The sequence below is a fragment of the Mastomys coucha genome, unplaced genomic scaffold (genome assembly GCF_008632895.1).
Source record: "Mastomys coucha isolate ucsf_1 unplaced genomic scaffold, UCSF_Mcou_1 pScaffold4, whole genome shotgun sequence".
NCBI lineage: Eukaryota > Metazoa > Chordata > Mammalia > Rodentia > Muridae > Mastomys > Mastomys coucha.
The window spans coordinates 5,533,573-5,549,285 of record NW_022196910.1 but is presented as its reverse complement, the minus strand read 5'-3'; the positions used below and the strand labels follow the sequence as shown (position 1 = coordinate 5,549,285).

Below are 15,713 nucleotides of genomic sequence, written 5' to 3'. Positions count from 1 at the left end.
CCTGAACTTCTCACCTCTGCCTTCTACTACTAGGATTACAGATGTGTGCTACATTGTCTAGCTTTCTTGGGCTTTTCATCATATATAAAATGGAAGCAAGTAAGCACTTTCTTCCAAGTTTATTGTGGGAATGAGATAAATGAAGCCCAGTATTACACTTGGAATACAGCCTGTAGCCACAGTTCTGGAACCAAGGGGAGAGGAACATGGTAATGTTGGTAAAATTAGTTTGAGATTGGCTTGTGCACCATAGTGAACCCCAAGCTCAGCCTGGGTTATGCAGTGAGTTCCAGGGAGACACTGTTTCAAAAAGCAAGACAAAGGAGCATGGTATCGGATATAACTCAAGAGGCAGAGGCAAGTGGATTTTTGTGAGTTCAAGGTTAGCTTGGTCTATATAACAAGTTCCAGGCTGTCCAGGGCTACATAGTGAGACTCTGTCTTTAAATAAATATAAAAACAAAGTGTTAGTCATGTTGGCAGATGCCTGGCATCCAAGTACTGGAGAGGTAGTCACAGGAGGGCCAGGACTTGAAGATTTTCCTCAGCTATGGTAGCAAGTTAGAGGCCAACCTGGACTATATGAGACCCTGTCTAAAAACAAAAAAGGGTTGAAGTCACATGTGGTGGTATATGTCATTAATCCTAGTTCTTGAAAGTCAGAGGCTGGCATATCTCTATGAGTTTGAAACTAGCCTGATCTACATGGAGAGCAGTATAGGCTACATAATTAACTGTTAATTGTTATCAATATATAATCAAGGCTACACAATGAAACAATGTCTTTATTTTATTTTTTTGGATTCTTGTTTTTCAAGGTAGGGTTCTTCTGTGTAGCCCTGGGAACTATGTCTTAAAATAAATAAAAACATGCTGGAAAGATGGTTCAGTTGGTAAAATGCCTGCTATGCAAGTATGAAGACTTGCATTCAAATCCCCAGGATCCATGTACTCAAGCCTGCAAACCTTTAACCACTCCTACAAACCTTTAACCACTCCTACAGAGAAGTAGGGATGGGGACAGGTGAAACACCTCAGAAGCTCAGAGGAGAAAGCCTGGCACATACAGTACTGACCCTGCCTCAAACAAGGTACTTGTCCTCTGTCTGACCACCACCCATACACACACATACATTCATACATACATATATATATATATATATATATATATATATATATATATATATATACACATATATTCATTCACTCATACACACACATATATACATTCATACATACATACATACATATATTCATTCACTCATACACATACACACACACACACACACACACACTCACTTACTCATATAAGATAAACTAATTAATGAAACAGCATAAACAAAATGGCTCCAGAAGTACTGCATACATGGGGAGTGCTCAATAAACTGTTAACTTTTGCCTCTCTGCCTTTGTTGGAATTAGTGTTGCTGAGTTCCCAAGGCTTCCCAAAAGAAAATAAGTAAGCAGTCGTGGATCTTAAGATTCTTACTGCTTCCTTTCCCTGAGTTGATTTCTGGGATGGGGAGTCCTTTCGTGTGTGTGTGTGTGTGTGTGATGTATAACTATGTTTGTGTGAGAGTTTGCATGTGTGTGAGTATGCACACATGCAGTTGTGTGTACATGTGTGCTTGTATGTTTGTGGAGGTCAGAGGCTGACATCTGGCGTCTTTCTTGATTTCTTTCCAACATACATACACACACACCACACACACACCACACACGTGTGCGTGCACACACACACATACACAAATGTTGAGCCTGGGCCTCTCACTTGAACTCAGAGCTTGATGACTTTGCTAGTTTAGATTACACATGGGCCACCACACCCAGCTGGTATTTTTTTGTGGGTGCTGAGGATTCAACTCCAGTTCTTACGCTTGCAGGCAAGCTCTTTACCAGCTGAGTGGCTCCTTGGTCTCGCCAATGGACCTTTGGTACTGCAAAAGAAAACAGCATCTTAGAGACTAGGCTAAAAGGAAAGATGTAAGCTCAGGCTGAGCTCCAGCCTTGAACTCCTGATCTTCCTGTTTCTAACTCCAAAGTGCTGGCTTCACAGACATGTGGGTCTCCTGGTGGAAATGGAACCCAGAGCTTTTTGATTACTAAGCAAGCATGCTACCAACTGAGTCTAAACCCCAAGCCCTCTGTTGAGCTCTTTTAAAAGTAGCCAGGCTTCACTCACACAACAGGAAAGCTGGAAAAAAAGAGTTGGGGAGTGGAAAACACCCTTAGCGAGAATAAAGAGCTCTCTCTCTTTCTTTTTCTCCCTCTCCCTCTCTCTCTCTCTTTCTCTCTGCCCCCCTCCCCCTCTCTCTCCCCCTCTCCCTCTCCTTCTCTCTCTTTCTGTCTGTCTCTGTGTGTGTGTGTGTTTGAAAAGTTACGCCTGACAACTATGCTTTCTGGGCAGAAATGTTTAGAAAACAATGACTCATGTACTGGATAGTCCATGGGTCCACTAAAGCCACACCTCCTGCCTTCCTGAGCTGCCCCAGGAAGAATGCAACTTCCCCAGAGACTAGGCTGTGATTAGAGACTCCCCAAAGCAGCTGTGCATGCATGGTTTCCGTGCCTGTTGGCCCATCCCACCCTTTGTCTTCCTCAGCCATGCACAGAAAAACAAATGAGTGATTTTCTCACATGCACAGGTTTCTCAGACAGTGTGACCTTTATGTACAGATAGAGCCAAGAGTTTTAATAATGTCTTCAAAAAAATCTTGTAATATATATATATATATATATGTAATCATGTATATGTGTGATGTATGTTAGTATAATGTATATGTTGTAATCCTGTGGGTGATATGTGTTAGTGTATAGGTGTATGATCATGTGTGTGCCGTAGTCCTTGAGGATTGTATTAGTTATTTGTCTTGTTGCTTTGACAAAACACCTGACAAAAGCAACTTAAGAAAGGAAAGGTTTTTCCAGGACAGTCAGGGCTATACAGAGAAACCCTGTCTCGAAAAACCAAAAAAAAAAAAAAAAAAAAAAAAAAAAAAAAAAAAAAAAAAGAAAGGTTTATTCTGAATCACAGTTCACAGTTCTAAGCTACTGTCCGTCATGGCTGGGAAGTCACAATGGCAGAAGCACAAGATGGCTGGTCACATTGTGCCCATAGTTAGGAAGCTTAGGAATCAGAGAGATGAATGCTTGTGTTCAATTTGCTTTTTCCTTTAAAAAGTTATTAGTATGCATATGTGTGTGTGCACACTCCTATGTATATGCCATGCATATGTATGGAGGTCAGAAGACTCTTCCACTGTGTGGGTTCCAGGAATTGAACTCAGGTCATCAGACCTATTAGTAAGCACCTTTATCTACCGAGCCATCTGTGTCTCTTCTTCCTTTTTATTCAGTCCAGGATTCCAGCCCATGGAATGGTATCATGGGCTTCCTCCTTTTTATTCAATCCAAGGCCCCAGCCTATGGAATGGTATCATCCATGTTTGGGGTGGGTCTTTCCCCATTAACTTAACTTAGAAAATCTCTCATAGACATGCCCATAGATTTGTCTCCAAAGTGATTCTATGTCCTGTCAAGTTGACAATATAAAAACATCAGCAGGACCAAGAAAGGATCACAGAAGGACCAGCAAGCGTTGATAGTTACTTAGGAATATCATGATAGTATTTCACCAAAAGAAGAGAACAACTAGGCAGGCAAATGGGTGGACAGGATGCTCACTCTACGCTACAAAGAGCCCACGGTAGCTCTGGGGAACATATGGGCCTGCCAATGGGAGTTTGAAAAGTTACGTGAAGAAGAGGACATGTGGAGCTGGGCTGTTGAAGGATGAGTAGGGGTTTACCAAACAGCATCTTAAAGGTGACAGTGAGCTTGTAACCTAGAAAGTACTGATGTTAGTATAAACAAGAAACCTTACCATCCATCATTCACAAGTCTTATCTCTGTGTCCCTTCAGTGACTGTCCCTTCTGCCGAATCTGCCATGAGGGAGCAAATGGGGAGAACTTGCTGTCCCCATGTGGCTGCACTGGCACACTGGGAGCTGTGCACAAGAGCTGCCTGGAGAAATGGCTGTCTTCCTCCAACACCAGCTACTGTGAGCTGTGTCACACTGAGTTTGCAGTGGAAAAGCGTCCCCGACCTCTCACAGAGGTATATTGCTTGGGGGAGACTGGACATCCTGAAGGAGGAAGGGCAATTTGAGGACAGATGTTTGCAGCTACCCAGGTCAGCTGGTAAAGCTGATTATGTCCCTGCCAATGCTGGGAGGGATCTGCTGATGTGTGGGAATCCAAGTGGTCAGAAGCTACAGGTCTGCAAGCCCCTCCCTGCCATGCCCCACCCCCCTTTCCTCTGGTATTGTTTTGTTTTGTTTTTGAAACAGATTCTCAAGTGTCCTAGGCTGTCGCTTTTAGCTGAAGATGAGTTGTCCTGATGATCCAGCCTCCACTTTGCAAGTGCTGGGATTACAGGCATCTCTGATTTCTGCTGTACTAGCAGTGGAACCTAGAAGCCTAGCTTCATGCCTGCTAGGCTAGCCCTCTACTAACTGAGTCATAATTGCTGTCCTAGCCAGCTCTCCACTTTTAATATTAGCCTTTAATTTGCTACTTTCCTCCTGTCTCTGGTTCCTGTTATGAGTACAAGCATGTACCACCATGCTGGGCTGGTTTTCTTTGTTTGGTTGGTTTTTTTGTAAAGTAGGTTGTCGTTCTATCTCATGGAAGCCTGGAACTCAGGGTTAGGTTAAGGAGATCCTCCTACTTCAGCCTTTGACTCTCAGGATCACAAAGCTTGAATCCTAGCGCTACCATTGATAGTTCTTTTTTATATTTTTAAGACATGGTCTCTTGTAGCCTACAGATTGCTTTATAACAGACTGTCTTTAATGTCCTGATCTTGGGATTAATAAGTATACTACCATGCCTAAGTTTTTATTTGTTTACATTTATCTATCTGTCTGTCTGTCTCTCTGTCTGTCTGTCTATCTTATTTATCAATCAATCAATCAGTCAATCGATCGATCGATCGATCTATCTAAGACAAAGTTGCACCATGTAGCCCTGGCTAGCTTGGAACTTGCTTTGCAGACCAAGCTGGCTTTGAACTTTCTGTGAGCCTCATGCTCTAGCTATCACACAGTTGTTGGGGGTAGTTTTTTTTCAAACTTTCTTTTTAGATTTATTTTATGTATGTGAGTACACTGTCCATCTTTTCAGACATACCAGAGAAAGCATCAGATCCCATTATAGATGGTTGTGAGCCACTATGTGGTTGCTGGGAATTGAACTCAGGACCTCTGGAAGAGCAGTCATTGCTCTTAACCACTGAGCCATTTCTCCAGTCTTTGGGGATAGTTTTTGAGGCAGGTTCTCTCTAAGTAGCTCTAGAACTGGCCTAGAAAGCCCTATAAAGACCAGGCTAGGCTCACAGAGATTTGCCTGCCTCTGCTTCCTGAGGGCTGGAATTAAAGGTATGGTCTACCATGCCATCCTATTGTTTCTTTTTAAAATACTTTTTAAAAAATTAAATTACATGTATATATGTGTGTTTTTCTGCCTGTCTTTCTGTCTCTCTCTCTGTCTCTCTGTATGTGTGTGTGTGTGTGTGTGTGTGTGACACACATGTGCCATGGCATGTGCGTGTATGTTATAGGACAGCATGTAGAAGTTAGTTATTTCATGTGGGACCTGGGATTAAACTCAACTTGTCAGGCTAGGTGCTTGGCAAGTGACTTTACCTGGTAAGCCATCTTACCATCTATCTATCTATCTATCTATCTATCTATCTATCTATCTATCTATCATCTACCTATCTACCTGCTATAGGCCCAGTTGACCCAAAGCTTGGAATCCTCCTGTCCCAGCGTTTTCTGGTTGCTGGGGTTACCAATAGGTGCTACCAAGATCAGATCACCAAGTATTTCTTTGAGCACCTCTGGTGTGCCCAGTGTTTTGTCAAGTGCTGGTCCCAGTCACCATGACACCCATAGTTAATAATGTCCACATGATCTCCAGACAGGTTAGTTAGTAGGAATAATTATGAGAGTGTATTAGTTCCATTTCTGTTTGTTGTGATAAAATACCCTGACAAAAACAAGTTAAACAGGAAAGACTTTGTTATGATTCAGAGTTCCAGGTCACACTCCATCTCTTTTTTTTTTTTGTTGTTGTTGTTTTGTTTTTCGAGACAGGGTTTCTCTGTGTAGCCCTGGCTGTCCTGGAACTCACTCTGTAGACTAGGCTGGCCTCAAACTCAGAAATCCCCCTGCCTCTGCCTCCCAAGTGCTGGGATTAAAGGTGTGTGCCACCACTGCCAGGCTCTTAAGTAAAGTCTTAGTGGTAGGGACTATCTATCTTAAACAAAATGGCTGGTGAAGTTGTATCATAGTTCAGAAGTGGAGAGGGTGCAACACCAGTGCTCATAGCTCTTCTTTTACTATCCAGGCTAGCCTATGAGATGGTGCCACCCTTTAGTTCACAGTCTTCTTACGTGAGTTAATATAATTAAGAACATCCCTCACAGGCAGGTCCACAGGCCACCCTGATCTGGACAGTTCTTCCTTGATCTCTAATCCTTTGTGATTCCAGATTCTGTCAAATTGACTATTAACACAAACATCACAGGCTGGAGCAAAGGTTCAGTGGTTAAGAGTATTGGCTGTGCTTCAAGAGGACCCAGATTCAATTCTAGGCACTCACATGGCAGCTCACATCTGTTTGTCACTCCAGTTCCAGGGGATCTGGCACCCTCTCACAGATATACATAGATGCAAAACACTAATGCATATAAAAATTAATTAAAAAAACCTCACTAAACATCACAGAGGGAAATGTTGCAGGAGTGGGATTTGTGCAGGGCGACACTTAGAGGTCAAGAGAAGTCTTAGGAATTGGGAGATAGCTCAATGGATAAAGTGCTTGCCACAGAAGCACAAGGATCTGAGTTCAAATCCCCACATAAAGACAGGTAAAGCTTATTTCTGTAATCCCTAATGCAAGATGGGAGGTATAGACAAAATCTGTGGAAACACACTGGCCAGCCAGCTTGGTTTACACAAGAGGAAGACATCTCAAAGTGGAGGGTGAGGATTGACATCTGAGTTTGTCCACTAACTCCACTTGTATGTTGGTACATGCTTTCCTGCACTCATACACCAACACACACATGCACAAGGATTGCGATTGTGTGAGTGAGGGAGAGTCTTTGGCTGAGGGTGAATCCCCAAGTTGAGATTTGAGGTGACAGTCAGGAATTTAGAGAGCCTAGGGAAAAGATAGCCTTGGCAGAGAGCACAGCAAGTGCAAAGGTCCTGAGGCCAGGAGGAGTGTGTACGAAACCCTGAGATCAATCTGTAGAATTCAGTAAGAATCCCACCACTTGATAGGTAGAGGCAAGGGGATTAGAAGTTAAAGGTCATCCTTGGCTACATAAGGAGTTTGAAGCCAATCTAGGCTGTAGGATACCTGTTGTGTAACACTATTCTTGGGGATATTCAAACAAACATCTGAGATGTTTTGAACAAAAAACTGAGATGGCTCAGTGGTAAAAGTGCTTGCCATGTAAACATGAATAGCACTGGGCTAAACTGTGTAGAACAATGTCCAGTCCTTAGACCAGGAAGTACTGCCTAGATCAGTCAAAGCTACTGGAGGTCACTTGGGAGACCTAAATAAAACCTTTAAGGAGACAGTGAGTGGGACCAGTATCTGCATAAATTATCTCCTATCCTTGTCCCAGACCTCAGTGTGCCAGTTTAAAAGGCACTACCACAAGCCCTTTGTGATGTTCCTGATGTCTGTAGTGCTGTCTCCTTTCCCACTCCTTCTGTCCATTCTATAAGGTCTTTAGCTCCCTAGCTATCTTCCCCATTTAAAAAGATTATATTTTTCTCTATGTGTGCATGTGTGTATGTATGTACACATGTATGGTACAGCACACATGAGGTTAGAGGATGATTTGCAGGGAGTTGGTTCTCTCCTATCTTTATGTGGGTTCTGGAGATTGAAGTCAGGTCATCAACCTTGTGTGGCAAGTGCCATCTTGCTAGCCTCTAACTTTCCCTGTTAGCATATGAGAACAGGGACCCTTTCTAGACATCCCTAGATTTTTTTTATGAACCATGCTTGTTTCTCTTGGTTCATCATCTTTTGAATCTGTCAATATAGTGACAAAGGGTGCTATAACTCTTATCCAAAATGCTTTGCTGGTTGTGGTGGGGCACACAGGTAGTATGCTGAACAGTCAGAGACAGAAGGATCACAGAGTCAAGGCCAGCCTGGCCTACACCTTGGGCCTAGGGTCTGTGGTTCATCAGGTATATAATCTAACATACATAAAGTCCTGGATCTGATACTTAGCACTTTATGAAACTCTTCATGGTGTCACACGCCTATAGTCCCAGCACTGAGGACTGAGTGCAGTGGGAATCAGAAGTTCAAGGCCAGTCTTGTCTATATATTGTTCAACTTAGGCTAGATGAGACCCTGTCTTGGGGAGAAAAAAAAAAGCTTGGTAATAGAGTGGTTTTGATTTTGAGTATTCTGGGAAGTGGGGTTGGAATGTTTTCATGAATAATATGAGGTATACCTTATACTCTATTCCTACGGTAGGTTTATAAAAATATGTTACTTTAATTAATTAGTTTCTTTTATTGCTGGAACCCAGGGCCTTGCTCACACTAGGCAAGAACTCCTTCACTGATTGTCTTGGAGTCAACATATATGATGTCTTTCTTTTTCTCTCTTTCCCTTCTTTCTGGGAAGAGATGGCTCAGCAGTGATATCACTTACTGTTTTTAGTGGAGGACTGAAGTTCAATTCCTAGCACCCACATCAGGCTATTCACAATCACCTGTAACCCTAGTTCCTGAAGGATCTAACTCCTTCATCTGGCCTTCATTGTCACCTACATACCACATACATACATACATACACACATGTACACACATGTAAAAAATTAAATAGCTATCAGTCTTAGTTTCTTTCCTATTGCTGTGATAAGACATCATGACCAAGGCAAGTTTATTGGGAGCTTGAAGTTTTAGAGGGTGAGTCTATGGTCATCATGACAGGGAGCATAGCAGCAGACAGGCAGGCAGGCAGGCAGATAGGCATAGTTTAGTATTTGAGAGTGTATATTTTACCTACAAATAGGAGACAGAGAACGACTCACTGGAAATGATGTGTGGTTTCAAAACTTTAAAGCCTGCCCCGAGTGACATATCTCTTCCAACTAGACCACACCCCCTAATTCTTCCCTAATGTTTCTAAGTATTCAACTATATGAGCATACATAGGTCATCTTTATTCAAACCACCACTCGCTATGTCTGTCTGTTGAGGAAGGTTCTCACATAGTCTAGGAGGACCTCATACCTGCAGAGACTGACCTTGAACTCATGATGCTTGTTCCTACATCTCTCCCTGATTACAGGATTACATCTCCACCTCCTCTGTTTCTTTCTTTTCTAGGGTGATATTAGTCATTGAACTTAGGGCCTCACTCATGCCAGGAAAGTGCTGAACCATTAAATTATATCCCTAGATATAATATTTTAGATAATTTTGAACTAGGGATTGTATCATACTTTCAGCACTTAGAAAAGCACAAGGGCCAGAAGTTCAAAGCCCACTTAGATTGCATGAGATTCTGTCTGAGAAAACAATTAAGTACCCATGACAGTGGTAGTGATGATGATGATGATGATGATGATGATGATGATGATGATGATGATGATGATACACACACAGACACACAGACATACACACACAGACACATACACATAGACACACACACACCACACACATACACACATACACAGATATACACACATACACACACACAGACACACACACACACCTCACACATACACACACAGAGATACACACACATACACACACACATACACACACAGACACACACACACCACACACATACACACACACACAGATACACACACATACACACACACACAGACACACACACACACCACACACATACACACACACATACACACACAGACACAGACACACACAGACAGACAGACAGACAGACACACACACACAGTTTCATAGTGTGGAATTTTCTACTTCTGTACCACAATGGCACACTTTTAATCCCAGCACTGGGGAGGCAGAGGCAGGAGGTTCTCTGTGAGCTCCAGGCCAACCCGGTCTACATAGCAAGTTCTAGGACAGCCAGGACTACACATAGAGAGATCCTCAGAAACAAAGGGACAAACAAAGGATTTATTTTTATTTTCTATTTAGGTATGTGTGTGTATGTTCACTTGGGTGTAGGTGCTGAGAGGCCAATAGAAGACATGGGATCTCTTGGAGCTGGAGTTACAGGTGGTTGGTTATGAGCCCTTAACATTGATGATGAGAACCGAACTCTAGTCCTTTGGAAATAGCAAGTGCTCTTAACTTCTGGCCCAGCTCTCCAGTCCCCCTTCCCCCATTAGGCTCTGCTTTAGAGTTTGAGATTGTTAGAACATTTTGGATTGTAGATTTTTAGAATAGAAATAGTCAGTCTGCTCTAGCTATAGGAATTTGCATGAATAAATTAACTCTTATTTTGATGCCCCCATTTGCACATCAGAAAAATGGGGGCAAGCACTCAGCAGACTCCTTTTATTATTAGAACTATGGAGATCTAGGCTTCCAGTCTCCTCCCACTGCTACCCCTCACCCTGTCCTGCAGTACCCTTCCACATAACCCCTCTCCATCATCTGCTCCTCTACAGTGGCTAAAAGACCCAGGGCCACGCACTGAGAAGCGAACACTGTGCTGTGACATGGTATGCTTCGTGTTCATCACACCGCTGGCTGCCATCTCAGGCTGGCTGTGCCTGCGAGGGGCCCAGGACCACCTCCGTCTGCATAGCCGGCTGGAAGCTGTAGGTCTCATTGCCCTCACCATCGCCCTCTTTACCATCTATGTGCTCTGGACACTGGTGAGTGGGTAAAGCCCATGTGGGTGGGCTCAGCTGGAATCCCTAGGCTGTGTATGAGTGTGGCTTCTGCTGGAAGTGGTCCCCTGACCTTCTTGTTGTTCCAGGCTGGCATTGTAACACAGGTTCAGGGATGCCCCCAGCCAGCAGTGAGCCCTTTGATCCAAGTGCACAAGAGCATCTAATCACTATGGGTCAGGTGGGAAGGAAGAAGACAGATCAGCAAAAGGCTGAAGTGAGAAAGAGATTGGGAGTGAAGTGGAACAGACACATATTAAGAAACTGAGGGTAGGTGAGACATCTCAGCAGTAAAGTAGCTGGCCCTGAGTTTGGCTCCCTGGACCTATGTGGTGGAAGGTGAGTGCTGACTCCAGGTTGCCATCTGTCCTAACATAAGGCTGCCGTGGGATATGCTGCCATGGAAACAACTAAATAAATGTAGCAAAAATATAGATTAAAAAGCTTCTAAAAAATTATGAACCCTCACCTCTTTCTGCTGAATTGTTGGCTTCTGATATACTCTAGAGAAGGGGAGACTTTGTCTTCACTTGTGTATCCACGGCTGGGCCCACCAGGTTCTGGTGTATACCAGAATCCTTGGCCATACAGAGTAAAATAAAAGATATGAATATGGGGAAAGACTTTGTAGGGAGGAATGGTTTGATGAGGTTAGGGGTGGTGTTGAGAATGAGTGGGAGTGAGAGTAATTAGAAAGTATATATATGCATAGATGAAATTGTGAAAGAAGACATTAAATTAATAATTAATAATTAAAAAGTTAAGAAAGACACAGAAAGAAAGAAAAGAAAGAAAGGAAGGAAGGAAGGGAGAAAGAAAGAAAGAAAGAAATCCAGGCTGGGTGATGGTGATGCACACCTTAAATCCCAGCACTTGGGAGGCAGAGGCAGGCAGATTTCTGAGTTCGAGGCCAGCCTGGTCTACAGAGTAAATTCCAGGACAGTCAGAGCTATACAGAGAAACCCTGTCTCAAAAAACCACAAAAAAAAAAAAAAAAAAAAAAAAAAAAAAAAAAAAAAAAAAAAAAAAAAAAAAAAAAAAGAAAGAAAGGAAGGAAGGAAGGAAGAAAGAAAGAAATCTGGCCAGGATGTAGCTCAGCTGGTGGAATACTTACCCAGTTTTGCTTTTGCTTTGTGGTGTCTTAAGTATTGCCAGTGTTTGCACAACAAGGATGTGACGTAGTTTTCAGGATGCATTCCTATCATAAAGGGACACATTTTAAAATATGTAAGTTGCATGAAAACATATGTACTGCTTTATACCTGCTTGTTTTATCCTTTGCTAATATCCTTTCAAAAGAAAAGGGGTAGCCCTAGAGAACACCAACTCATTGTATGGCTATACTGTATTTATTTAGTCAATTCCTTTTGACATACTCTGAGACTTTTAGTAATATGTGGGGTTTTCTCCCTGTTACAAATAGTATTTTGAACCTTTACCAATGAAGTTCTTTCTTCCTTCTTTACCCCCTCCCTCTCTTCCTTCCTTCTCTTCTCTTTCTGTGTTGCTAAGAATTGAATCTAGGAACTTGAGCATTCTAAGTAAGTGCTTTACCATAGAGTTAGTCCCTAGCACTTAGAGAGCATTTTATATGTTCATAAGTATATGGGTGCAGATGTGCACATATATACATGTATGTGGAGGCCAGAGAGAGCCCAATATTGGTTGTCTTCCTCAATCACTGTTCATCTTATTTGTATATTTTGCTATTATATTCATTTATTTTGTATGTGTGTGTATGTATATATGAGCCATGGCATGTATGTGGAGGTTAGAGCACAGCTTTAAGAAGTATGTTCTTTCCTTCTACCATAAGGGTTCTGGGGATTGAACTTGGGTCTGGGTCAACCACCCTTATCCTCTGAGCCATTTCTCCAGCCCATCCACTTAAAAAAAATCTTTTAAAAATTTTTTTTGAGATGTAACCTGGAACTTATGTAGACCAGGATGGCCTGAAACTCAGAGAGATCTGCATGTCTGTGTTTCTCAAGTATACTTATTTATTTTCTCTCTCTGTGTACTGGTTAGATGACAATTTACAGAAATTGGTGGTTCCCTTCCACACTCTATAGTTCATGGTTGTCAGGCTTGGTAGCCTTTACTTACTGAACCATCTGGCCTATATTCCACTTTTTATTTGAGACAGAGTTTCTTACTGTATCTGGAACCTACTGTTTTATCTAGACTGGCTGATCAGGGATCTCTAGAAATCTGCCTGTCTCTGACCTGAAGCACTGGTGTATACATTGCACAGTGCACAGCTTTTTTTCATGCAAGCTTTGGGGGTCTGAATTCATGTCTTCACACTTGCATGGCAGACACTTTATCAACTGAGCCATTTCCCTAGTCCCCTTGCCCACTTCCCTTTTTGAGACAAGGTCTCATGTAACCCCTCACACTTGCTGTGTAGCCAGGATGATCTTAGATTCCTGGTCCTCATATCTCTACTTATAACGCTGAGGTACTACCACATCTGGTTTGTGTACTAGTGTACATTCTTTTTTTGTTTTTGTTTTTGTTTTTGTTTTTCGAGACAGGGTTTCTCTGTGTAGTCCTGGCTGTCCTGGAACTCACTTTGTAGACCAGGCTGGCCTTGAACTCAGAAATCCATCTGCTTCTGCCTCCCAAATGCTGGGATTAAAGGCGTGCGCCACCACTGCCCGGCATTCTTTTATTACTCCTCTGTTCTCTACCTGTTTGTCCCCCTCTCTTCCAATACCCCTGGTGACCACCCATCTTTTTATTGTCTCCATAGTTTTTCCTCTTCTGAAATGTCATGTACTCGGGTCATACAGCATGACAGCATGCAGCCTATCAAGTTTTCTCCATGCCTTCTTATGACTTGATGGCCCGTTTTTGTTGTTGTTCCATTCTAAGTATTGAATCCATGGCTCTCATGTTCTAAGCAAGCATGCCACTATTGAACTCATCCCCAGCCCTGTTTCTATATTGTTATTTTAAGACAGTACCACCAAGTTTCTCAGACAGGCCTTGAACTCACTCTGTAGTTCTGGCAGACCTTAGATTTGTGATTGTCCTGTCTTAGTTTTCTGAGTAACTGGATTTAGCCAGTTAACAAGTTACATTCCTTCAGTACCAGATGGACTCTTTTTAATGGTTCGACCAACCACATGCTGGACTAGCACTTTACCACTGATTTGCAACTCCAGCTTTCACTTTTTTTTTGTATGTGTTTGTGTGTGTGTGTGTGTGTGTGTGTGTATGACTGTGTATATAAGAGTGTTGTGTTTGTGTCTGTATGTGTGAGTGATGGTGTCTTAGTCAGGGCTTTACTGCTGTGAAGAGACACCATGACCAAGGACAAATCTTATAAATGACAACATTTAACTGGGACTGGCTTACAAGTTTAGAGGTTCAGTCCATTATCCTCAAGGCATGAACATGGCAGCATCCAAGCAGGCATGGTAGAGGAGGAGCTGAGAGTTCTACATCTTTATCTGAAGGCTGCTAGCAGAATACTGGCTTCCAGGCAGCTAGGAGGGGGATCTTATATCCCACACCCACAGTGACACACCTACTCTAACAAGTTCATACCTTCTGATAGTGCCACTCCCTGGGCCGGGCGTATGCAAACCATCACAGGTGTGTGTGTGTGTGTGTTTTTAGTGGGGGTATATGTGTGGGTATATGTGTATGTTCACATGTGAGTGCTACCAGCCTTATAGTCCTAGCAATTCTCTTGCCTCTACCTCCCTCTCCTCCCCAGTTTTGAGGTTACAGGTATGGTAAAGGGTCTTGCTCAGCTTTTTACATGGATGCTGGGGATTTGAACTTATATCCTCAAGCAAGTTCTCTTACCCATTGAGCCATCTTCCCAGTCCTGTAAATAAACGCACCATCATTTTTATCCTCTTACCTATGAAGAGACACCTTAGTTGCTTCCAGGTTGGGCAATTGTGTGATTGCTTGGGGTTAAATAATTCCAAGAGACTGGTAAAGCTCCATTTTCATCAATTGTTAGAAGAGTTGTGCTCCCTGCTGGGGTCAAGGTGGTGGATCCCCCTCTTTTACAGGACTTGGAGCTTATGAGAGTATCCTCAGAGGACCAAATGGGTGAGTGTATACATAGTATACAAGAAATGCCCAGAGGTGGCACTGCTTCTAGGTTTGGCCCATGACAAATGCCAGGGCTCCCTTTCCTCCCCAGGGTGGAGGCCTGTCTCTACCTTCCCACCCACTGCAGGACTGCCCCCGCAGGTCTCTTTCCGATACCATTGCCAGCTGTACTCGGAATGGAGGAAGACCAATCAGAAAGTCCGCCTGAAGATTCGAGAAGCAGATGGCTCTGAGGACCCCCACCACTCCTTGCTTGCTACTGGACTCTTAAAAAAGGTGGCAGAGGAGACCCCGGTATGAAGGCCTGGCTGGCAGGGCTCTGAGGTAGTGGACAGACCAGAGTTAGATGGCAATGCAACTGGCATTTGGAAAGATGGAGGCTGCCTGACTTTCTATGCACAGCTATGATGCTTCTCAGGCCAATAGCCACAGCAAGCACAGCCTGCTCTGTGACCCTTTGGGAACATATTTTCAAGGATTTTGTTTTGCACATGATTATATGGCAAGCACAGATGGACAGACTTGAGCTTTGGATGGAGTAGCACCCCTGTCTCATTCTGAGATCTGTTTGACACCTTTCGGACAGCAGCTTTAGCTACTGGTGTCAAAGGCACCCATTGGACTAGAAGGTTCCAGCAAGCTTCTTTCGTTACTCTACACCTAGCTGGCTTGCTTTACTGGCACTCTTGACTTATAAAC

At 43.1% G+C, this 15,713-nt stretch overlaps 1 protein-coding gene across 3 annotated transcripts in view; it reads left to right on the top strand.

The window, feature by feature from the left end:
- The window catches only part of Marchf2 (membrane associated ring-CH-type finger 2), a 27,150-nt gene extending 11,437 nt beyond the window's left edge, over positions 1-15,713 (top strand). Inside the window, exons 4-7 of one of the 3 annotated variants that reach the window (XM_031350022.1) lie at positions 3,923-4,118; positions 10,713-10,922; positions 14,972-15,011; positions 15,106-15,713. In XM_031350022.1, coding sequence (XP_031205882.1) covers positions 3,923-4,118; positions 10,713-10,922; positions 14,972-15,011; positions 15,106-15,314 — 655 coding nt within the window. In that variant the 3' untranslated portion in view covers positions 15,315-15,713. The remainder of the gene's footprint in view (positions 1-3,922; positions 4,119-10,712; positions 10,923-14,971; positions 15,012-15,105) is intronic. The other 2 variants (XM_031350023.1, XM_031350024.1) reach the window with 2 other exon arrangements.